This window comes from Paramisgurnus dabryanus, chromosome 11 (assembly GCF_030506205.2).
Source record: "Paramisgurnus dabryanus chromosome 11, PD_genome_1.1, whole genome shotgun sequence".
Taxonomy (NCBI): Eukaryota; Metazoa; Chordata; class Actinopteri; order Cypriniformes; family Cobitidae; genus Paramisgurnus; species Paramisgurnus dabryanus.
The window spans coordinates 25,725,151-25,750,584 of NC_133347.1; the positions used below are offsets into that span (position 1 = coordinate 25,725,151).

Below are 25,434 nucleotides of genomic sequence, written 5' to 3' on the forward strand. Positions count from 1 at the left end.
TGGTGCATTTGTTGGGTGGACAGAATGAGACTTTTAAACTTTAGGAGTGAGGTGTTCCTTACAGCTCCACCCCTAGGGTGAAGTGTGACTGCAACTACAGCATGCTGAACGCCCAACTCCAAAAGGCGGAGAGACAGGGGGAGATAGAAAGATATATAGAGAGAGAGAGAGAGAGAGAGAGAGAGAGAGAGAGAGAGGGGAAGGTGCTTGAGCACTGTTGACTTGTCTGGTCCTAGCTGAAGTGTCACTGTTCCTTTGAACATTTGGCAGTAGACACACCTCCACACACATAGACAAGCGTGCGGCGGCAAAAAGCTCACTGAACCTCCAGCACCACAGCTCAAGCTCCACTCCGGAGGACTACTTCAACAGGCTGGGTCCTTTTCTGCCTTTGCTCTGGTAGTTTGGAGAGATTTTTTGAAAGTTTTCTCCACATCTTTCTCTGACTCGTAATTAAAGGGGACTCTCTGCTTTTCTGCCTTACATCTGCAGTTCAGCTGTGTGTGTGGAACATGACAGATTTGTTGGCTTCTAATGCTGCAAGACAAACAAGCTGTTGGATGTTTTTTAGGATAACCGAGGGTGAGGTGAAAAGCAGTCATTGATGGTATTGTTCAAGATTTGGAGATACTGTGGTATAAAATGCAAGTTTAAATGCACCCTCGTCTTGATATCTAAGTCAGCAATATAACAGGTCACAGGTTTTAAACCACCAAATGTTTTGTGTACCTAAAGACGCTATGTGTCTCTTTGCTGATGCTAATTGCTTCTCATATTCAAACTGAAAAACTTGCATTGCTTGATTTTGGCGTATTTTTATATAACGGCAGCATGGAAGGAATAGCAAACAATAGCAGCCTACTTTCCCAAAACTCCACTGAGACGCAACTGCCTCCAGAATTAATACCTTTTGTGCTGGTTGTCATGGTTATCATCATTACGAACATTGTTGTGGGTAACCTTCTGGTGATCATCGCAATAGCTCGCACCTCGACGCTGCAGACCACGACGAACATCTTCATCACATCATTGGCATGTGCTGACCTCATCATGGGGGTGCTGGTGGTGCCGATGGGTGCCACTATTGTCTTAACGGGTAAGTGGCAACTCAATAAGACTTTGTGTGAGTTATGGACATCGGTGGATGTGTTGTGCGTTACGGCCAGCATAGAGACGCTCTGCGTCATTGCGGTAGATCGGTTTATCGCAATTACGCGGCCACTGCGCTACAAAGTCCTTCTGAATAAACGCAGGGCTCGCTTTATCGTGTGCGTCATTTGGGGGGTCTCCGCTCTGATCTCCTTCGTCCCCATCATGAATGACTACTGGAAGCCAGCGAAAGGTGACGAAGCAGCAACAAAATGTTACGAAAGCATAGCGTGTTGTGATTTCGTAACGAACTTGCCCTTTGCTATTATTTCCTCTGTTGTTTCGTTTTATGTCCCCCTGCTCATCATGATATTTGTCTATGGACGGGTCTTCCTCATCGCCTCACGACAGGTTCAGTTAATTGACAAAAACCGCCAGAGGTTCCAAAATGATTGCATGGCCAATCAGGTACAACCATCGTTGCAAGGTAACAACAACGTCCCATCGTGTAACAACGGGGGCACAAGGAGGAAGAGTTCCCGCAGACGACCCTCGAGGTTAACCGTCATCAAAGAGCACAAGGCCCTAAAGACACTGGGCATCATCATGGGCATCTTCACGCTGTGCTGGCTGCCCTTCTTTGTGGCAAACATCATCAATGTCTTTAATCGAGATATGCCCTCACGAGAACTTTTTCGTTTTTTAAACTGGTTGGGTTACATTAACTCAGGCTTGAACCCCATAATTTACTGTCGAAGCCCAGAGTTTCGTGTGGCCTTTAAAAATCTTCTCGGCTGTCCCTGGATATCCTCTGTAAGAATAAACTTCCTTTACAAGGACCTTAAGACTCGATGCCCCTGCTTTCTGGGGTCTGCGGAGCGGGGAATGGCTGGACATTTTCAAAAGCCCCCCACATTGACCGGGGCTCTGCATGGGGAAGGAAGTGTGGGGAGCAGCCAGAGTAGCTACAGGAGCGATGAGCCGTCGCCGGGACCCCCACATTCCAACGGCAGCACGCACTTCAGCGAATTCTCCGAACCTGAGACTGAGTTGTAAGTTTCACCCTCTTTTAATTGGTGTAAGGGTTTTTTACTCTATTTTATCTTGCAGAGATTTATAACACACAACTTTTTTGTTGTCAATATTCAGCATCTATTAATAAATGGCTGGTGCATGTCAGTAGAGAATTTAAGATTTTAAACCTGCTGCGATCAGGTGACCTGAATGTGCTTGTGGTGAGTTTTTCTCAGGGGGATGCAGCTCGGGCAGTGTTGAAGTTTACTCCGATTGCAGAGGGATTTAACTTGACTTAAAAATGAATACGTTGTTATGGCATAGCTCGCAAATGTAAAGAAGGCAGGTGAAGTTCAGGGAAAAGCAAATACAAGCTCATAATCACTAATAAACAGAAGTGTGGTAGCAAACAAGCGCGCCTCAGACAGCCAGTCAGATGCTGAGTGGATTCAACCGCCAGAAAAACATATTTTTCAACAAAATTGGCATGATGCAGAATAATTTGGGAATAGTAGAAGTGTATGTCAGAAGAAAGGAACGAGAAACAGAATATGATTAAATCGGATATAAAAAAGACAAACCATTTCTGGTCATTTACTAGGATAGGAAGACAGAATAGTTTTTTTTATTTTATGAAATATAAAAACTAAATCATGGAAAGGTATATATTACAGCAGTACATACAAGGGCATAAATGCACCCATCTTAAAATTAAACCAAGGGTTTTATATATTCTTAGTATCACTTTTGAAAATAAAGGAAAAACAGCAAGATTCCTATTGCTATTCACCTTATCAAATTTAATTTTACAAGGTCATAATAATTAAAATATTTTAGTGTGCTTGTCCATCAAGTATTGATTTAACCCTTGCCCCTAATAATTACATAACTAAACATAATAACTAAAATTACAGTCCTAATACGCAAGCGTTTTGTGTACATCCTGACAAAATGATAATTGAAGCTAAAGTGCTCAGAGGGATATCCAAATACTTAGGTTTTGTTTTGTTTTGTTTCCTAATGCGTTTGTGTTTGTTCTACTGTTAAGTTTGTTTGGAATGCTCTTTAGAAATCATTTTAACAACTGTCATTCAGATTTACTATCTAAACAGTGGTTGTTAATTGTGGGGATTTGTCCTAAACACTTAGTAGTTATTTGAACTAATCTGTGCCAGAGGCCGTTTGTGAGGCCATTGTGTTCGCATTTGAGCAATTGTTTCTCAACACATGAACTAAATCCTAATTTTAAAATAAATATTTCAGCTGAGCCTATTTCCTAACAAAACAAAAAGACGCAGTACGGTTTAAGTTTGTTTATACGGTCTGTTTATATAACATGTATATAGTTTCAGTGCTTTAAAACAAAGATGTCGCAAATAACTCAGTTTCCTATTTGGTAAAATGAAGAATTGATCAGATGATTTTGCTCTGTATATAGAGGCTTTTTAGGAAAGTCGTTTCCTAGAAGGGGGAGATACACTTGACTATCACGGTACAGGGTCCACAGCAGCTGTTAAAGGGGGCCGGGTGGGCCGGCCCTGGAGACAAAGCCTACCCACAATGAAGTGGAAACAATGCACACACATAGGCCTCTCGCTTTCAAATACATTCATGCATACCAGACGCAAGGGGAGGGAAAACACCTTTAGGGATCTGAGGACATTTTTTAAAGCACATAATCAAAGACATCCTCATCTCATCTAAATAACTACATGCTGAGAAAATTATACACTTCACTCGTTCGATACATACGAAACACACATTCAGGATTTAAACCAGGCAGGAATTTTTGATTTGGACTTTACATGCATTTTTGGTCAGATTTTAATTATAGTCTGAGTCCTTACTGATGTCAGTTTTTCTGCATTGTAAATAAATTCAGCATGACGTTAACTTGGTTTGGCAAGTCAATTCAAGTCTGTTTTGACTTGTGATGAGTTGACATAACTTATAAAAACAAGTTGAAATTGTTTAAATTTGTTAAGTTACAGTAACATAAAAATGTATGTTGATTTGACAAAAATGCAGTATTTTAAAACTTTAATGGTCGTTTTCCCGGACAGGTATTAGACAGGGATTAAATAAATGTAAGAGCTGTCCAAACTGAAAACAAGTTGCACTGACATATCTTAAAACACATCAGTGCCCTTTGTTTTACCTCAAAATGCACACAAGTAATGTTTTTAGTAAGGCATGTTTGTTCAAACTAGTTACATTTCCTAATTAAACTAAGGCCAAGTCCTGGTTTAAACTAGTCCCTGTCCGGGAAACCACCCCTAAATATTTTGTTGGGGAAAAATCCCTTGTTTTGTTCTTTGCAAATGCTAATTTGTATTTTATTGGATATAGGGTGTATATACCTTACAATGTAAACTTTACGTTGCAAATAAACGTTTACAAATGTAAACGTTCTCGTAAATATATTCTCGAGCTGACAAAACCCTGTAATTCTGTAAAGGGGACCAAATTGAATCCATTTGATTTCTTTGTTCTTCTGAGATCATTCCGTGAGCGACAGCAATCCCGAAATGGCCGAAGCATCGGGTTCACCGGTGTCAGGTGGCCCATTTCAACAAACAAATCACATTATTCGGCGTATAGCTCACCACCACAGGGCGCGTTCGCAAGCACACCGAGTAAAATTTGATCAGTCCTGTGATGACAGTAAAGCCGCTTTACGTAAACTGTGTACCGGTGGCTTTCATAAACCGTGACCTGGTCTCTAGTGAGATTTTTTTCGTAATGGCACAGTGCAAACTGTGGAGCAGCCAATGTGTCACATCCAATTTTGCACTCTGTATTAGAAAAATTGCAGAAAATGATAGTATGTTTTGTTCAACAATTTTGTCTTTCATACTGCTAATCCTTACATTTGTGGCATCGCACAAACATGTAAATGAAGACACAATGTTTGCTTTGTGTTTGAGTGGGAGAATAAGTGGTGAAATGGTGTTTATGTATGTTGATCATCCCACAATGGCGAGAGAGAGAGAGGTTTAAAGGACACTTGTTGTAATTGCAGGAGTGATTAAGTGGTGAGGAAAAAAGTGTTGTTTTTCCTCTAAAATAAACATGCTTTTTAAAGCAATTTGTATTTTGGCTGCATGAAGTGACTTTTGTATAGCTGCTGTAAATGCTATGGATTGCTTGTTGTTTGTGTATTTGTCTTAAACCTCACAAAAACCTGCACGGGGAAGAACGAGGTGTTTTCTAAAGGGTTTCCGTGAGTTTTAAGGGCCCCTCTGTTCCTTTTCGAACACCCCCAACTGCTGATAAACTTTATCAACGAAACGCAACACTTCCGCCTCAGAGAAGCTGTTTACCACCGAAGCGAACGCTTAAAGTCGGTGCAAAGCTCAAGGCTTTATCTGCATTATTTTGTTCTTGGAGTTGTGAATATTTTAGGCTTTATAGACAGCATTTATAACTAAATAAATGATTCCCATTTGTGCTTCATTCATTCATTTTGAATCAGTGCTTATAGTTTTGATATGTTGCTGTATCTCAGTGGTAGAGCATTGCAATAGTATTGCAAAGGGTTGTAAGTTCAATCCCAGGGAACACACTTAGTGATTAAACCAATATCTTTGTAATGCACTGCAATGCATTTTTTGGATAAAAGCGTCTCCATGCATGAATGTGAATGTAAATATCAGCTGGAAAATCTACCGTAAATGCCGAATTTACTCCTCCAATACATTTGTATACTTTTCGATGGGAACAAGTCCAGTTTTTCGTGAACGTCTTGTTTGTAAAAAGTCGCAGAACCTTTTTTTTTCAGATTTGCATACTAAAGTCAAAGAGTTTAGTTTTGTTTGGAGCCCATACAGTTGTTCCCTTTCAGACGATTGGCCAAAAGCAATACATTTCCTGCACCTTTCCATGCATACTTGAGTTAGATGGACACATCAAAAGTATATTTTAAATGTGAAAATAAGCAAATGAGTTACAGTAGATGGATACCAGACAGAGCACACATTATCATTTCATTCTGTCTGCATTACTCCATAGGATTACAATGTCCTGAGTAAAAAATGAACACGTCTTAGCTTAACAAATGTTTTAAATCTGGATATTTCTTTCATTATGGGCAAATGTGGAAATTTCTATTTCCTGCGGAAGAATTATGCAGTGTGACAAATGAGGATTTTAGTTTCATTGGATCATGACTCTCTTAATTCAATGACTATTTGCAAAATTGCCTGTTACTAAATGGCACCTGCATGCATATTTTCCAGGAGCCCGACTTCACAAACAGGTGCTTAATCATTGAATGGGTTTGTGGGTATGAGCACAATACGGCTGACAAGCTTAGGCTAGCATAATAGCTTATCTACTCCCATCACCTTCATTGCTGTAACAGTGGGGCACCATGTTTCCACAGAACAGACGATTATCACTACCATCAGCTACTGGTATCGCTCTCCGGCTACTGTTGATCTTCACAAGAAAGGCTAGCTAAGATTGGTTCCTGATTGATAAATAACAAAGTAGAACGACAGGTTTCAAGTATGAGGTCTTGGATGAAGGTGCGGCAGAATACTTTAGTGCTTTCCTTTGTTCCATTTCAGTAAGCTTATTCAGGTCAAATATACTAAAAGTGCAAAGGTCGCTAATATTTCAACACTGAATGTGGCCAGAAGGCCTTTTGATTTTAAAATAACCCCCAATAATGTCGCTCCAAACATGTGCGTTTAACCATATGAACCATATGTTGTGCATCAGCAAATGCATGCCTTTAAATAATTGCTCTATCATTCCCAGGGATGAGAGCGAGAGAGAGAGAGAGTGAGAGAGAAAGAGAGAGAGAGAGAGCAAAAACAGCACAGTGCAGACAGAATAAGCAATGAGGTAATTCTCTGCAACGGGATATGAACTCAATGTGGAAAAAAGCCCTTTATTTAAAGCCCATAATATATAGAGCAAATCAACAAGATCTTGCTAAGCAAATTGGGATGACATCACTGTTTTCTCATTTTAGGTGATAATCCCAGTTTTAAACCCACCTGAGATTATTCTTGTACTGTGGACCTGTGTGTCGCTTATGAACATTTAAAGCAACCAAGTTTAGAGAATTATATTAAGTAAAATAACTACCAAACAACACATCTTAAATACCTTTCTTCTCGACAGCAATGAAATTAGATTGAGCTCTGCCGGGTTCTTAGATTCAGATTTGCTTGTACACAAAGGTCCACCATCATACGTCAGTTAAATCTGCTGTATACTAAATAATCTAAACGTCTGATTTCTCAATGATCTGTACCCTTACTGTATGTCTACTGTGAAGTCACCATAAGTCTAAATCACATCATATGGTTACATCCTGTAGTTACACTGAGAAAATCAGGATTTAAAGGGCACCTATTATGCAAAATCTACTTTAACATGGTGTTTGGACATAAATGTTTGTTGACAGTGTGTGAAAAGAAAACTCTACAATTAAAAACCCATCCACTCCTTTTTTTAATCCCGTTTAACCAAAACATAAGACATGCTGTTTTGATTCTCTTGTTAATGTGACATCACACTGATAAAGCCACACCCATGGCCACTGACTGACAGTCCTTCATTACCATTGAGTTGTACCCTGCCCGTCATATCTTAACAGTGGGATGGTCAGAGCCGCCTTAACCTAATGTGAGGCCCTGGGGCTGAGAGGTTTTGGAGGCCCCCATCCCCTCAATTTATAGTCTCATTTAAAAAAAAGTGTAATATCTAGGTAATCTTCATCACAAAATGAATTAGTTTCTTTCAATACATACAACAGTGAGTTTTCCCTCTTTGAGCCAGAAAACACCATAATATCATTATTAAAATATCACTGAGCCCACTTGAGCATGAACACAAGACACTTTATTTAACAACCACACACAGCAACTTGTGGTGAAAATAAAACCAAAATGTATGAGAGTATATGTTTATATATCTTTATGTTTATTATAGTTTTTGTAATATACAAATTTGCAGAAAATTGCACACTAACTAAATGCTCACCACAGTTTTAAAAATATAAGAAGTTAAAGTTAGTTTTAAAGTGAAAATGCATTAATGATAACAAAAGATAAGTCTTTATAGACAGAATCTTGTTAAATGCATTAATGTTAACAAAAGATAAGTCTTTATGGACAGAATCTTGTTTTTTAATCAGTTATTTATTTTGAAGGCTATTGAAGATATAGTATGCATTGTATTTAGTATTTATGCATACTATGTAAAACGAACTCGTATGAATATGCACAAAACAGACAGGGAACATACCTGTATATAAGATCTTTAGATACGGAGATTATAAATATGAATGGTGCGTTCAGGGGATGATCATTTGAGATGGTCTTGTCGCGCTTTGACTTGCACATTTACCGTTGCGTCGTCTTTCTAAACCAACAGATGTGTACTGTGAGCTTACATCGCGTCAAACTACAGCGCTCCAGCTGCGCACGCGTCACTGATATAAACGCGAGTAAACTTAAACTTTATTACAACGAACAGCATTAATATGTTCGGGAACTCCTTTCTTTATTTGGCGGCCGCGGCACGTATCTTGCGCACAGTTGGAGAGGCTTCTGCATGCCAGAGAGCTGCACGAGCACAGAGAGAGCAAGCGCGCGCGCGAAAGAGAGAGAGACCTGCACCTCACTAGTGCTTATTATGAAATTTTAGAAATTACTCCTTAATTTGTTGGTGGATTATTTCCCGTTTCTCTGTCACACTCAGTTTAACATGCAGGACTGCCAAGTTGACAACGCGCACTTAATTACATTACGCGGAATAGAAAAATCTGTTACGTCTGATATTTTATTTCACGGTAAGTTACCACGGACCAATCAGCAGCCATGTAACGTGCAGTTAGAGTGATTGACAGATAACCTGACAAGTTACAAAACAATATGAACGTGAACTTGGGAGGCCCCTGAACTTGGGAGGCCCCTGAACTTGGGAGGCCCCTGGGCTTCAGCCCAGGTAAGCCCGTGCATTAAGGCGGCCTTGGGGATGGTATTGTCTTATACTGTGTAGGAATCAGGTGTATTTTTAACCAAAAGCACTCACTTTCTGTTTGTAAGGTAGTGAGGTGCAGTAGCTCATTTGTATTTAAAGGTTCAGACACGAAAACAGCACATTTTTTGTTCGCCAATAGGGGCAAATTTGGACATTCTATAACAAATAATCTGAGGGATATATATTTTGGGCTGAAACTTCACCGACACATTCTGGGCACACCTGAGACTTATATTACATCTTGTAAAAATGGGCATAATGAGTGGCCTTTAAAAAGCATGGTTCTTTCTTTATTGATGGTCATTCAGAAGTTTAATGATTTTTAAGCAGCAATTTGTAACCTTTGCGTCTTTATCCCCATCTCTGTTTGAAACATAAAATTGCAGGTTACTTTATGTACTTAACTTGATGTTTGTTAAGAAACAATTGACATTTTCCTGCGCTATCTAATCTGACAGCTCAATTTATAAATTATTAAGCTCTTAATGGTGAATCATGGTAAGGTATGGAGAAAGCTTTGAACACTGATTTTTTATATTAATGATTTTTGTTTATTTTTGACTAACAAAATTTAAATTTTAAATTAATTTACAAAATGTGCACTTGCACTCTCTTTACCCAATAGTCTTCTGAGTAATATAAGGTGCTGTACACTAACTATACATGTCCTTAATTTAGGTTAAAGTAAGGTTCAGGGTTAGGTTCAGGAGTGCTGATATGTAACTATTACAGAGTTATTGTAAAAAAAAACAATAGTAAGTACAATGTACACACATGTAGAAAAATGCTACCAATTGTTTTGCAAACAACATAGTTTTCTTTTTTTGAGAGGCCTAAAAAAGTGTTAAATAGATTTATTACTGTCTTTTTATGTTTTTGCTGTCTTTTGTGTCACTTCACAGTTCAGTGGGGGGTTTATGGGGACATAAATATTATGTAATGACATGTTTATAATGCATTAAACATGGTTTACCGGGGACACTTCCTGTGAACGGCTTAAACACATGCTAAATGGTACTTTTTCATAGATTAAAGACTGCCAACAGGTTTTTGTGATGGTTGGGGTTAGGGACTGGGTTAGGATAGGGGAATAGAATATACAATTTGTACAGTATAAAACGCATTGCGCCTATGAAAACCATTTACCAATCCATCGACATTGTCATTTACAGTTTCGATTTTGACAGATGTGCATATCCAAAGTGATTACAGAACCTTCCGGTAACATCATTTATAAATATGTTTGTACCCTTAGGTTAAGCCCCTAAACTTTGTGCTACTAATGCAATACTCAACCAAAAAAAAAAAAACCTGGCTGCAGAACTGAGAAACTATGAGCAAAGATGGCAGATGTTAAATCTCACACTTCAGATTTGCAAAGTCTAGCACAGAAACGGCTATTGATACGATTGTAAATGCAAACAGACTTCAAACCATTATAGACTATTCAGGTACTGGAACGCCTTAACCCTACAATAGCTTCAGTGGAAAACCAATGCTTAATGTCAGTTGGACAGTCATCTGTTCGCTAAATCTGTGTTATATCACGCAATGGATGTAATGATCAACTCAATCAGCTTCTGTAGCTACGGTGCAAACCAATCAGAATAGTGTACAGGCAATGCATTGTACTGCAGGGCTGTGAAAAGCTTGAATCAGCAAAGTCCCATTCACCTGATCATGTGTTGTGTTAGGTGCCAGTAGGGTAATGTGTGAGGGAAAAGCTGTCAAGCTATAAGACATGAATAAGCTTTAGTTATGTATATAGGGTTTGTGAATAGGGTGTTTTCTGTCAAGAGTTTTTCAGATTTGCCTTGATCGTATTGGCAGTAACTCCCGGGTAATGCTGTTGTACGAAATGTCAGCACGGTCATGATTAAAAAGAGCTGTGCAGATTTTTGTAGTTTTATAAAGAAAAATTCTTACTTATTTTACGATGTGGCTTATTTGTATTAATTCGTTCGACCACATTCAAACGTTGATGTATGATTTGCTTTCGCCAGTGGCGTTGGGGTTAGGGGTGATAGTTTCATTGTTGTTGTTTTTTAACATAGTCGAACGTTTTTGTACGATTCACTTTTTACAATTCATATGTAAAATAACGTACAATACGTTTGCAATATCACATTCACAATCATTTCATTGTGTTGATTATCAGCAGCTTACAAATGAACTGCAGCCATGCTGATATTCAATACAAAATCCTTTAAGTATTCACAAATCTGCTTCTTCAGAACGTACCTTTGCCACACGCAATCTGGCTTTTTGACGTGAAATATATATGTGCATACTGTAATTCTCGCACTGGCTCATCTCATACGTGGATGTCTTCGGTTTGGAAAGCAAACACGCATATCGGCCCTGAACCCTGTGAACCCAGTAGCAGACAAGAGTGAACTGGAGATCATATTATAGATCCATTAAAGCTGATTACGTACGAAAATGTTACCGGAGCACGCTCCGAAAATTTATCTGAAACTTTGCACGCTGCCTCGGCGAACAATCATTTGTTGAAATTGGAGGATGAAAGCGCCGACATTTGAGCAAAACAGCTGCCGAATAAAAAACGAGATGTGTCGCAGGGTTAAATGGATAATGATTTGGGTTGTTATGTAAGGCTCTGTTGAGTGTCGGCAAGATGTGGTTTAGCTTGTTTTGGATTTGCTGATATCAAAGTTTTTCTTCTCGTGCAGACAAAATGAAGAGATTTTCAAATATATCAGACCGCCACCGCACTGCATGATAAAAACAGATGAATACAGTTTATTTATGATTACTTTTGGAATAAAGTGGTGTAAAAGATGTAGTAAGTATGTTGTAACCTGGTAAGATTTTTTTTCCAAGGAAGAGATCTGGGTTTGCCCCCAAACCCACATCAACACATTACGGTGCATTGCAAGTCTGTCACGTATACACCAAGTGAGAGTAGGGGGGATGGAGTAAATGTTTCCCATGGTTCAGCTGCAACAAACAGGGCTCTTTTTCTACAACTCGAAAGCTTCAAACAATTTCCACTAATTTTTCAAAATGTCCTGTTGCACAGACTGTAGACTGGGCCACTTCACATAATAAGTGGCACCGAACTAATCTTTGATCAGTGCCGGTTCTGGACTGTATTGTTGCACTGTATTGGCCAACAGATTTTTTGTCCAAAACGACTTGTGTTTTATTGGGTTCAAACCCCACGCTCTTTTGTTCATACTGAGCTAGACAACATTTTAGGAACCTTTATGAATTTTTATCTACAGCAGACACGAGAAGAGATTTTAGACAGATATTCAGTCCACATTCACTTGTAAGAGTAGCATCAACAGTATTAAACGTTTCTTTTCTTATGTCTCATTAAACATAAAAAGTCAAGCAGGTTTTAAAAACATGAGGGTGAGTAGATGGTTCATGTTGCATGCTTTTGAAATGTCCTACAAACTGCATATCAAAAGAAATGTGTCAAACTAATACTGACTGTAACCTACAAATGGTCACGCTTTAGTTTAGGGTCCAATTCTCCTAAGGTCCCACAGGTGGGCCCAAATTGTTTTACGCAACTATTAGACCGATAATAGCCTATTCTAAAACAAAAAATAATCTTGGCAAACTTTATTTCGTTGGAAAGCTGTAGATTTTATATTTCATCGCCATTTTGATAAAAGAATGACGCAGTGAGAGAAATTTTATAAAATATCAACTTTAGGTATAAAATTGTATTTTTAAAGGTACCTCCTTGTTCCTTTATTTTAAGAGTGCATGAGAGGGGGCACTGCCTTATGCACAGCATTTCAATTCATTTTACAGCTCTTTCTTATTTGGCCACGTTTTATACATCTGCAGTTATGCACTCCTAAACTTGCCTGTAATAATGTAAAAAAATATCATATTTTTTCAGGGCTATAACCATCATCCCCCCACATTCCCCGCAATATTCAGTTTTCAGTGTGAGTCTTAAACAACCAACTTCTACATCTGGTCTCCAAAATCTTTTGTATCAAGTGATTCAGACATAATTTTGTGGCAGTTCTTGTATACATTCTAAAACAAAGATGCAGTGATACTCCATTTCCTGTGGTACTTAAATTAAATGAACCAAAATGAGTTAAAATTCAATTTATTTGACATGATTTGCAATAGCTCTCTTTTTCGTGCACTTTCTTATTCGGCCAAAACAGCTGCGTAATAAAGTCTATATTTTGGCATTTCCAGATATTTCTCATAAGAGGCGAGAACTGTGTTGCTTTCAGATGAAAAGTGGAGAGGGGCAGCTGCTTCTGTCTTTTGGAGTGCCTTGCCACACTTTAAATAGTTATAAGACAATGTGATCTTTAAGTCAGTGACTGGCATAGGTCTTGCAGCCCTTGTCACCTTATAAACAGTTTATGGGGTGAGGAATCTCTCTCTGTGTGTGTGTGTTTTTAAAGTGACCGAACATTTGGTCATTTGCTACTGAATTCAACATAGATCACAGACATATAAAAACAAGTACAAACTAGTTTTGGAAGCAAACCATTTATCGGGTGAGAACTTCTGTGTGGTGCTGTGTGAAGCATTGTCTCTGTTTTTATGGTTTGGCCCCTTGCTAACTGTCTCAAAGGTGTAAAGTATATTCATTCAGTTAAGCCTTATTCAGTTCAGACTGTCAGAAAAAATAATAAAGAAAGCTCCCTAGCTGTCTCTGAAGTGGTACCCTTTTAAAAAGTACACATTTGCACCTCCCTATTACTACCTTAAAGGTACAGTACCCAAATGTATACCTATCTGTTCCTAAATGGTACATAAAGAATTAGGACCCTTTTAAAGGGTACTGCCCCAGTGACCATTTTTTCCTGACAGAGTAGAGAAAAAAATGCAGAATGTTTTGCAGGGTGTGCAAATGGGGTCAGAGGTCAGCCGTGTTCGGGTTAAAACAGCTTTCTGCCAGCTGTTGATACTGAAACAGCGTTGTCTCAAGATTTACTAATTTATTTGAAAAGTTGGACTGGTTTTTTGGAAATACTTGCACTGGAAAAAATGCTAATTTTTTTGTTAAATAAGCATATATTTTTTGTTACTTTAACTTAACAAATTAACTTAAACAATTTCAGTTGGTTTTTATAAGTTTTGTCAACTTATCACAATTCAAAACTTAAAATATTAGGTCGAAATTACTTGCAAAACCAAGTTGTTTTAACCTCATGCTGCATATATTTCACAGTGTGTTTATGCAAGAACTGTTAGGTAATCTTCACAATATGTTTGTATTTGTTACCATTAGTAAATGCATTAGCTAACATGAACTAACAATATAGTTGTTCAGCCTTAATTAACTGGTTTTAATGTCAATACAATTGTTCATGTTTGTGCATTAACTTTGTTTTCACACTGTAAAAAATTATCTTCAATTATTTTACAATTTACAATTAATTTCAAATGTCTTGACTATTGAAGAGTTGCTATGAATTATAAAAAATAAAGTTAAAATAACTTAAGCTAATTCAACTTTATTGTTAAGATTTAAAGCAAATTAATAGTCAAGAAAATTTGACTATTGAATTTGATAAATTAAATTAAAATAAAATTGCTAAAAGGATTTTTACAGTGACTTACAACTTTTGAAAATGTATTAGTACATGCTGAAATGAACATGAACTAAGATTAATGCTGTAAAGGTATTGTTCAGTGGTAGTTATAGCTAATGCATCACTGTAAAAAGTAAAGTTGGACCAACTTAAAAAATTACTTCAATTGGTAACTAATTACTTAACTTAAACATATACAACTTAATTTTTTAGGTGTTACCATGGCATACCAACTGAAGTTTTCCAAGTTTTAAAGTCAATCCAACTTTTACTTTTTACATTGTAATACAACTTTTTACCAACTTGTTAAAGATAAACATTTGCTGACAATTTTCCCTCAAAAGTGTACCTAAATATATTTTTGCAAATGTACAAATCAAGCCTATCTAATTTCTGTTCAAATCAGCATTGGCTCCGTTTCAGGACTTTAAAGGGAAAATGTAGAAGCAAATTGTTTGCTAGGTCCCTTCCTCATCCATGACAGTACCGCGGTTTAAACAACTGGGCTGAATTATATTGTTATTTTGAACTCTGGCCTGAAGTCACAACAGATAAAGTTTGAACTGTGTAGAGTAGAAGGACAACAGGCACATGATGCTTTAACATAACATATAAGGGACATTTGGGACGTGAATACTGTAATTGTTTGATACAGCTGGTAGTGAAGCATGAAATTAGTCTTGGACGAACTCCATTGTGCTGAATAATGAGGCTTAACTACATCCATAGAAGCACATAATGGGAACTGGAGAACGAATTAACTTAAAATTACTGCACACTTATTCTTGCACACATTTAATGACAATAAACATCCCAGACAAAAGAGATGGATGTGTCTGTGACACACAAAAAGCAACAAACGGAATCTGGATTGCTGTCAAGTCAACTGATGGAATATATTACTTGCATGAACGAGTGCCAGCTTTTGCAGACTGGATCACTTTGGGTTTTTTTATGACGAGGACCTTAGATGGCATTGTCACCCAATCCTGTCGAGACTTTCCAGTTCCCAGTGTACTGGTCACTTCAGTGATATTTCTAGAAAGTCTTTTCCGCCCAGTAACGGACACTGGACAATGTCACTCATCATAACTTGTCAGCAAGCAGAGCCATTTTTCTCATGAGAAACCAAATCGTGAACACGTTATAAAAAGGGAATGTTTCTTCTAGCATATGTATGCAGATTATTTTCATATACATGAAAGCCTTTCTGGATATCCAATGACAAACTTGATAAATGACCTAAAGTCAGGCAGGATACTGATATTCTACCCGCAGTGCAAATGAAACCTTTTATTTAGTTTAATGTAAATCATGCTTTTTTCACAATGGCGACCTCACTTCCTGTCAGGCACAGTGTGTGACAGTTGTATTGTACTAAATGACCTGACTATGATTCATCTAAATTGAAAACAGTATGAGTGCGGTGAGGGTAAATCAAGGTGAAACTCAATCGCTTCTATGTAGGTGACTGGATTATATAACTTATGTTTGTTGTTATAGGTGTGGTCAGAACGGGTCATTTGACTTCTAGGAATGAGCTTAAAATAAGCCAGCACATAATGAGTGTTTGCATTTGATCATATATCACCCATCAAAAATGCTAATTGTCTTTGCGCATGCATACTTACAGGATAAAGCAAGAAGGAAGGAGCGTTAGAAAAAAACAAGCATGCATACTAGTCTTCAGATCTTGCAATATGATACTGTGTTGACAGACCTAAGCTCAAAATCAAAGGGTTTTCTGGACACACGGAAACATTCGTAGATTGAGTGCAGGGCTTGAAAAATGGAGGTGCCAATCCAGGGCTTGTATTATTTTACATGAGAATGGATTAAAGATTAGCAGAAAAGCAAGATTTAAAGGGATAGTTCACCCAAAAATGAAAATCTTGAAATCATTTACTTATCCTCAAGTTGTTTCAAACTTGTATAAATTTCTATGTTCTACTTAAAGGGATAGTTCGGCCAAAAATTATATTAAACCCATGATTTACTCACCCCCAAGCCATCCGAGATCCGCAAGTCCATCATTTTCAGACAAACACATTTTAAGTTATTTTAGAAAATGTTTTAGATCTTTCAGTTAATCAAATGTAAAGTTAAGGTGTCCACGACCTTCAAGTCCAAAAAAATTTGCATCCATCCTTCACAAAAGAAATCCAAGCGGCTACACGATGATAAACAAAGGTCTTATGATGGTAATCCACAAAATTTTGTTGAAGAAATGTCCACATTTAAAACTTTATAAATTAAAAGTAGCTTCCGTTAACGCTGCCATCTTAGACTCCTCTGAAAGATTTAAAAAAATAACTGAAAATGTGTTCATCTGAAAAATTATGGACATATGCATCTCGGACAGCTTGGGGGTGAGTATATCATGGGTTTAATATCATTTTTGGCCAGCGATTGCTTTGACACAAATTAAGATAGTTTGAAAAACAGATCTGGGGCACCATTGACTTCAATAGTATTATATTTTCTACCATGGAAGTCAATGGTGCCCCAGATCTCCTTGGTTACAAACATTTTTCACAATATCTCTATTTGTGTTCAGCAGAATAAAGTGCAGATTAAGGTGCTGACATCACAAGGGAAGCTAAATTTCCTTGCAGAAAATGGTTAACCAAAACTAAGTTATTGGGTTGATCTTTTTCACATTTTCTAGGTTGATAAAAGCACTGGGGACCCAATTATAACACTTAAACATGAAAAAAATCTGATTTTCATGATATGTCCATTTTAGTGAAACAGTAATCTGTAAAATTAAAATAGTCGCTGTTTAATGGAGCACTTTAGATGTGGAACAATAACCAGATGATTACGGCAATGATGGTGGCTGGTTGATAAACATTATCTTTTAATCGACTGTAAAACGGAAATGAAATGGAAGCTAAGTCTCCAACTTGACTGAGATGGCTGTTTTTGCTCCTCCTTTACTGTCCTCGCATTGACACGGATGGCGGAAGACAAATAGAGGGCACAGCAGATCAGAAAGCTTAAAAAGGTTAAAAATACCCCTTTGAATTCTTATGTGATTTAATAGGCACTGAATTCATAGCAGCGCACAGTGAGCAACAGAGAGGAAGAGATGAAAGAGATACTGATTGAGGTGCCACCATGAAACAAATTTTGATAACGGTGTGGATACGAATACCGAAATGGAAAATGCTGCAGTCATACATACAGTATGATGATTAATTGGAACAATTACAATGGGAAAAGCACGGCCCCAATTTGAAATTATAACATAACAGACCCCTTTGACCCTTATGGTGTCGAGTAATCCTCAAAGCTCTCCATTTAAATGAATGTGTTTGTAAGAAAAAGAGCCGTGGAAACATGACAGGAGAAAGAACGCGGGCTGAGTTAGCGAGATCTGAAAATGAAGAAATGCTAAACGTGTTCCAGGTGGCCTTTCTGGGCATGGCGGCGATGCCAGACGTGATTAAAATATTTTCGTCTCATCAATCACTGAAGTCAACAATGTTTTACATCTGACATTTCGCTGGACCGTTTTCTCAAATAAAGCAGTGGCCAATACCGTGCAAAAACCTGTACAGAAGAAAAGACATTTTAAACTAAATACACAGCATTTGAAATGCTATGAAAATCTCCCCCCTTTCACACTTAACACCCTTCCATGCGGTCTAACTCGAGAGTATCCGCCAAAATCAAAACAGAAGTAAGGCTACGGTGCTACCGACTTTAACTACAGTGGGTATCTGGCTAATGGGGCTATCTGTGGTCAAGGACATGACTGGGATATACTGTATATTGCAATATGGATGATGTGTATTTATTTTGCAATGACACATTTGCCTTGAATGCATACACCAATTGGTTGGGTAAAATGTTGAGAATCCAAACTGTTGGGATTATATGATCCTATACTGGGTTGTTTGAATGTCAAATGTGGACATTTTCTAGGTTCATTTAAGCCAGCGTTGGGTTTGTCCATATTTTATGCAACTGTAGGTTGAAACTACCCAGCATTTTTTTTCTTAAAACAACCCAACAAGGTTAATTAAAAAAATGTGTCCCTATATGACCCAACCATGGGTGGAAACAACGCAGTATTTTATTAAAGTATATGAAAATAAGAATTTAGTCAAATTCATCAAAATTTACCAGAATCCAAAAGGGAGGTGTCAAAAATAATACACAGTAGAACCCTCTCTACTTTTAAGGGATAATATTGTTATTGGCATTTTAAAGATGTCTGTTCTGCTTGGCTACATTGTGCAAGTGAAAAATGCGAAGCAAGCCACGTACTGTACAACACTTACTGAAACCTGATGTCATTGAAGTTAAAGCATAAAAGTAAGCATATCATTTGTTTTAGTATTGTTGTTTCACCTTGTTTTTTCAAAACCAGAAAATCTTTATTTAGGAAATGTGTCCGGTCATCTTATGTCATCATGTCATCCCCGAGGGTTGAGCGGTGGGCCGGGCACTCTCAGACAGTGGCGGCGTTTCACGAAAACCTAGGGTATGGCAAAAATTCTTCGTACAAGAAGGCCATTCAAATAACGAATCTATGGAACCACATTATGTCTATGTGTACATACTCCACCAACCTGTACAAAATCATACTATGATTGCACGGATGTACACTTACTGACAACAATACAGAAGCAATGCAAATGAAAAACAAAAATAGAAATCATGGTTGTTTAAAATGCTTTTCAAATGTTAACATTCTTAACTAAGTGCAACTCCAGCAACAGATAAACTAAAACAAGATAATATCCAAACATACTGTAACATCCCTTCACAAATCTTGTCATGACAGCCGCCAATAAACACTTATAAAAACACAAGAAAGACTTTTAATGATGTGATAGAGCACACGTAGTTAACCCAACCAGCCAACAAACTTAGACTAAAACACTAAATAAAACTCTTAGTAAAACAGGGCTAAATGCAAAAACAAGTCTTACCTTTTGTCGTCGTGCAGTTTTTATTCCACAAGTCGCCATGTTCAAAAACGCGCGCAAATAATTAATACAATTCACTTCGACTGCGCTACAATTTCCCAGTGTAAGAGAACATGTTTATATCCACAGAGAACAAATCATATTACGTCTGGAATAATGTATGCAATATGCCTAGCGCGAGTGTGGGGGAGAACCGTGAGTCTGTTTGAATGTTAAAACAAAAAAGGGAGTTTACTTGCGAAAATAAAGATTATAACAACAGCGGTCATCATGAAACCTCCTGCAAGGACTTCAAGCTGCACTGCAAGAACGACAGGCTGATGACATCAAAATACCGCGAGGGTGAGGCGAGAAATCATCGGAAGAGTTTGCTTTCAAACCGCTCTCGCGGCATGTTGATGTCATCAACATGTCAGTTCCTGTATTATAGCATGAAGTCGAGCAAACGTGTAAATTATCCATATTAGTGATGTACCAATGTTCCGATATGTTCTACTGAAAATATTTAAAATTATCTTTAATGAGCATCATTATAGCCTGTTGATTTCTGGTGTTTTGTCTGAATGCTAGGGTATGGCAACTGCCATACCCTGCCATACGCAAACGCCGCCCCTGCTCTCAGAACTTTTCTCATTTTGTTTTTTCCTCTTCCACCAGATAGCACATAAACGCTCAGTATTGTTTACGTGTTCCTGTGGAGACATGTACAGTAGATGAGATAGGATCAGAATCTCAGGCATTTAAAGTAAATGAAAATAGTGGAGATGGCGAGGTCAGGCTCACGGGTGAATGGTGTGACATGAGGGACGCTTAACAGAGCTTGGTACAGATGGATGTAATTGTCAAAGCATCACATGGCTTTTAAATCCAAAGAGAACACTTATGAAATCTTTTGGAAATGACTAAATTAGATTTTAGTACCAAATGAAATACGATGCTGAAATTTGTCATGTTTTAAAAAGGAAAAGCATTATTTATCCTCTAGACAATGTTTTACATCTTTTGTGGGTGGGATGACGTCACATTTTTATGCTGCTTCCAATATCTATAAAGCTTACTGTCTACAAACATTAATAATATTAACATTGCTTTACATCGTTTAAAAAGTTGATGGGTTTAGCGCCAGTTTATGGGCTATGTGTGTTAAAATACAGATGCTCTATGATCATAAATGTAGTATTTTGTGACAGAAGTCCAAATGACAACATGCAAAAAAATAAACGTGACTTCTTACCTTTGTGTTGATATAAAGATTGCGAGTCTAATCCAGTCTAATCCAATGACCATTTTTGTCCACAAATGCGTATAATCCTTGAAATGTATATATATATATATATATATATATATATATATATATATATATATATATATATATATATATATATATATATATATATATATATATATATATATATTGTCTATTGTTTACATTAGATTTTGCATGAACGTCTTGTAATAGAATATAATATACAATCTGAGGAGCATTTACATCGTAACACTGTATATGAAACTACACTTTAGGTTCCGCACAAGAACCTGCCTTCAGAGATTGTTTTTAAAAGTAGGGTGTTAATATAATACATAAAATCCAAACAGCGCCGTCAAAAGCTGTGACATCATTTGATCTCGTCAGTTGCTCATTCCTCCATCAGCCAATTGACTTCATAAAAATATTGATAGACAAAACTTGTAGCCATTAGATAACGAATCCAACAATCTTTGGTATCAATATGTGCCTCTGGGGTACTGATAAGCAGTCTTTGGTACCAATACAGTATGTACTTCTGAGGTAGTAATATGCACTCTTTGGTACCAATATGCACTATTTGATACCAATATGTACCTCTGGGGTAATAATATGCACTCTTTGGTGCCAATATGTACCTTTGGGGTACTGATATGCACTCTTTGGTACCAATATGTACCTCTGGGGTAATAATATGCACTCTTTGGTACCAATATGTAACTTTGGGGGAGTAATGTGCACTCTTTGGTACCAATATGTACCTCTGGGGTAGCGATATGCACTCGTTGGTTCCAGTATGTACCAAAATGCGCTATTTGGTACCAATATGTACCTCTGGGGTAATAATACTCTTTTGTACCAATAAGTAAATATGGGGTAGTGATATGCACTCTTTGGTACCAATATGTACCAAAATGCAATATTTGGTACCAATATGTACCTATGGGGTAGTAACATGCACTCTTTGGTACCAATATGTAACTTTGGGGGAGTAATGTGCACTCTTTGGTACCAATATGTACCTCTGGGGTAGCGATATGCACTCGTTGGTTCCAGTATGTACCAAAATGCGCTATTTGGTACCAATATGTACCTCTGGGGTAATAATACTCTTTTGTACCAATATGTACCTCTGGGGTAGTGATATGCATTCTTTAGTACCAATTTAGTATGTACCTTTTGGGTAGTAGTATACATTCTTTGGTACCAATATGTACATCTGAGGTATTAATACAGTTTGAACTCTTTATGTGCAAATGTGTACTTTTAAAATGGTGCTGCCCTGGTGACAGCTAGGCACCAATTTTTGACCAGTTTTTCTGACAGTGGACTTAATACTAACACATATCACTCAAATGTAAGGTCAGCAGTTTTTGGTAGATTTGAATGTTTTGAAGTAAACAACATTTTGGAGTCTCCTGTATATCTAACTTCTGAGAAGCAGTGATTTGTGACATGCTCATTCTTTTCCTGGGGTGCTGTGGTGTGTAGTGGTCTAAGGTCAAGGAGTGCGACATAAATAACAGATGCCTAAAGCATCACTGCTGTGCTCTTGAGCAATAGAAATGACCCCTAAAAGAACGCAATCGTAAATAAGTGTGCACAAGTCAGATGAAAGCATTTGTTAAATGATTACTTATATTTCATCACTTACTGCAAGCAACCAATACTAGTGCAACAAGTATATATAAGTAAATATGGTATGTGGACTCCCGAATACTACAACCATACAGTATGTGTTAACCAGACATTTTTGTTTTAAAATCATAGGCATTAAGTTGTTCAGCCTCCGCTCTTCTGGGTTCAGGTCTGTACTTTGTGCTAACAGACTCATTCATTTGTTTCTATATGGACCGTGCTTTGTCCACATGGGCACTATCATGCCGGAAAAGAAAAGGACCACTTTCTAGTAAAAATATTTGTTTAAGGAAACTACTTGATTTTCCGCACCTGTTACTAATGAGTGCATATAGTATAAAATATCTAAACCCGATATATACAAACGGGTTTTCACATTCTTATGTCCATGTAGCGGAAAGGTAGCCAAAGGGTACCTAAAAATCAATCTACTGTGATCACCACACCACACAGCAGATGGTTTTGTACGGTCTTGGTTTAAAAAAGTAATTTTTGTGTTTGTTTCTGTCAGCAGTAACCTACAGGAGCAGGATGGCTGATCCAATCGAAAATGACTGAAAGAAACTGAGGAAGAAATGAAGAAAGGGACTGACCTCAGGCACAGGCTGACCTTCCCCGGCAGCGACCGCAAGGGCCCAGAGACATTACCCATAAAACCATCAGGGGAGCTTTCACCAGAAATGACTTTTTTCTGAGAATAAAGAGGCAGGAGGGGCTAAAGAGACAAGTGCTGACCAAACAGTCGGTCTGTGGAGAGAGTAACTGATCCGGTACTGCTAACGGAAACAAGTAATGGAGTGATCCGGTACCTTGTTGAGGCGATAAGTACCACATTGATCCACTTCTGCCCGGGTTGGTCCGGTTTGTACGGCGAACAATGAATCGGACCTCTAGGACTTTTCAATATTGAAACTTTAATAGCTTATTCGCACACATGTTGTTATTGTTTTCAAATATAAAAATGAGACACATTTTGTACAATGTCATATATTAAATTATTTTCTATTTATTTTACTCTCCACATATTAGCTGTGAATGTGCAAGACGCTTACCACAGTAATATATATGTGCTGTACAGATGGACGCCTGCAGTTGTAAGTTGCAGTTGTTCATTTATAGCAGTTTAGCAACCTCAGTATAAGCTACAAGACTTCCGGGTCTCCGCGTCGTTCCTGCAAGTGAGCAATAAACGTGGCAAAATTTAAGCACTCTGAAGAGCACTGTCAAGCTTTAGCCAACATCATCTTCTTAGGGAAATTCATTAGTATTTTATGAGGTGGCTAATTCGAATGATGTGAATTGTGCAAAAACTGCAATTATTAGAAAACACCAATGATGAAGCCCCACTCCTAAATCTAACATCATTGAATGCAGATCATACTAAAACGTATAAATTCATATAAATTAGCCACCGTGTAAAATAATTACGAATTGCCGTGAGCTTGTGTAGCTTGAGCCATTTTAACTGCTCTACGTGTTCTGGTTTGGTCACATGTGTCGCTTGGTGCAGCAAAAAACCCACAGACAATAAATGTCAAATTATTTACTCAGATCCTTTAACTTTGAATATTTGTCTGTTTTTTTGTTTACTCATGTTTAATGCTGCTATTTTCCAGTTTCAATAAGCATCACAGCCCAGAATCCATTTTTATGTACGCACAATATCGCTTTTTTACACTAATGTAGGCTTACAAGCAGGCTCACGGAGCCTAGTATGCTAGAATGTATTTTTGACAAAGTGGGCCGTGAGGGAATGCATACACTAAGTTGTTGTATAGAGTATATCATTTCTTTTCCAAAGAGTGATTTTTGGCTAAAATTGTCATTTTTGTCATGAAATGTTTGTGTTTGCACCGATCATGTTTCAGAGCGCTCTGTAATAGATTTCAATACACACACACACAAAAGAAAAAACATATTCAGTAAGGATTTGCAAGTTAGCAACTTTGTATTCTGGATCAGCAAAATGTGAGAGCAATGTAAGATGTTGGTTTAATGATGGAGTTCTGGTGTAATTTGAACACAAATGGACCCTGCTTGTGAAAATCCAGCTAAAGTTTTTTATTTGTGATTTGCTGTTTTCTATAAAATCATCTTATTTAATGTAAAGAACATTTTGTGAAAATATCATCTACTGACTGATATCATGTCAAAGATTGAAATTGATGTGAAACCAAACATTGATGCTCCAAAAAATTGATGCAGGGTCACAAAGGTAAAAATAAGATTTTAGGTACATGTATTTTTATGATTTGGTACAGATAAAAACTGTATTAAGTTAGATAACAAACCTGAGTAAAAGTGAAGCCAGAGATATTTGAACAATTGTAATAATTGGTTTTAAATTATATTGAGCTTTTGATTATTGATAATTGGTGTTATAGGACATTTTAAACACCACAACTAGACATTTTAAGCAAACAAGAATCCGGTCTACCTGTTGTACATAATTCCCTACGAGTTGTGTTTTATTGTATGTATGTATGTGAGGCGAAAAAGAGCTTCCAAAAGGCTCGAAATGATTCAATAAATAAAAGCTGTTAAAGATACTGATGTGTGTCTCAGAATAAATGTGACTGTATGTAAAAAAAATGTATCAAAACAAAGACAATACTTTATTGAGCAGTCTTTTCCAAATTTATGTTCATCACTAAGTTATGAAATTATCACAACATGCAATTTAAAGTTGTCATTTCTCCTTCATATTTTCACGGTCAGAAAAGATGTTAAAAATATGTAACCCAGCTGTCACCCATAGCCCATACCCTGACCAAGGGGTCTCCGATGTGGTGCCCGAATTTTAAACAATACTAAAACATATCAACAAGTAAATTAAAATAAAATCAACAAGTGAAACAAGTAGTGAGTAGACTATTTCGTGTAGGACCCCTCCAGACTGTTTTATCCATTGTGGTAGCCCTTTCTCACAAAAAGGTTGGAGACCCCCGCCCTAACAGAA

General features: G+C 37.5%; 1 protein-coding gene across 2 annotated transcripts; it reads left to right on the forward strand.

The window, feature by feature from the left end:
- Nucleotides 1-210: 210 nt before the first annotated feature.
- On the forward strand, nt 211-25,024 carry adrb3a (adrenoceptor beta 3a). 2 transcript variants are annotated; one of them, XM_065247587.1, is made up of 2 exons: nt 211-2,141; nt 22,987-25,024. In XM_065247587.1, exons 1-2 carry the CDS (start codon nt 757-759, stop codon nt 23,012-23,014), a joined length of 1,413 nt encoding a protein of 470 aa, XP_065103659.1. In that variant the 5' UTR covers nt 211-756; the 3' UTR covers nt 23,015-25,024. The 2 variants fall into 2 exon arrangements, with proteins under 2 accessions (XP_065103659.1, XP_065103660.1); XM_065247588.1 differs by having other exon boundaries at nt 22,990-25,024.
- The last annotated feature ends 410 nt before the right edge of the window (nt 25,025-25,434 follow it).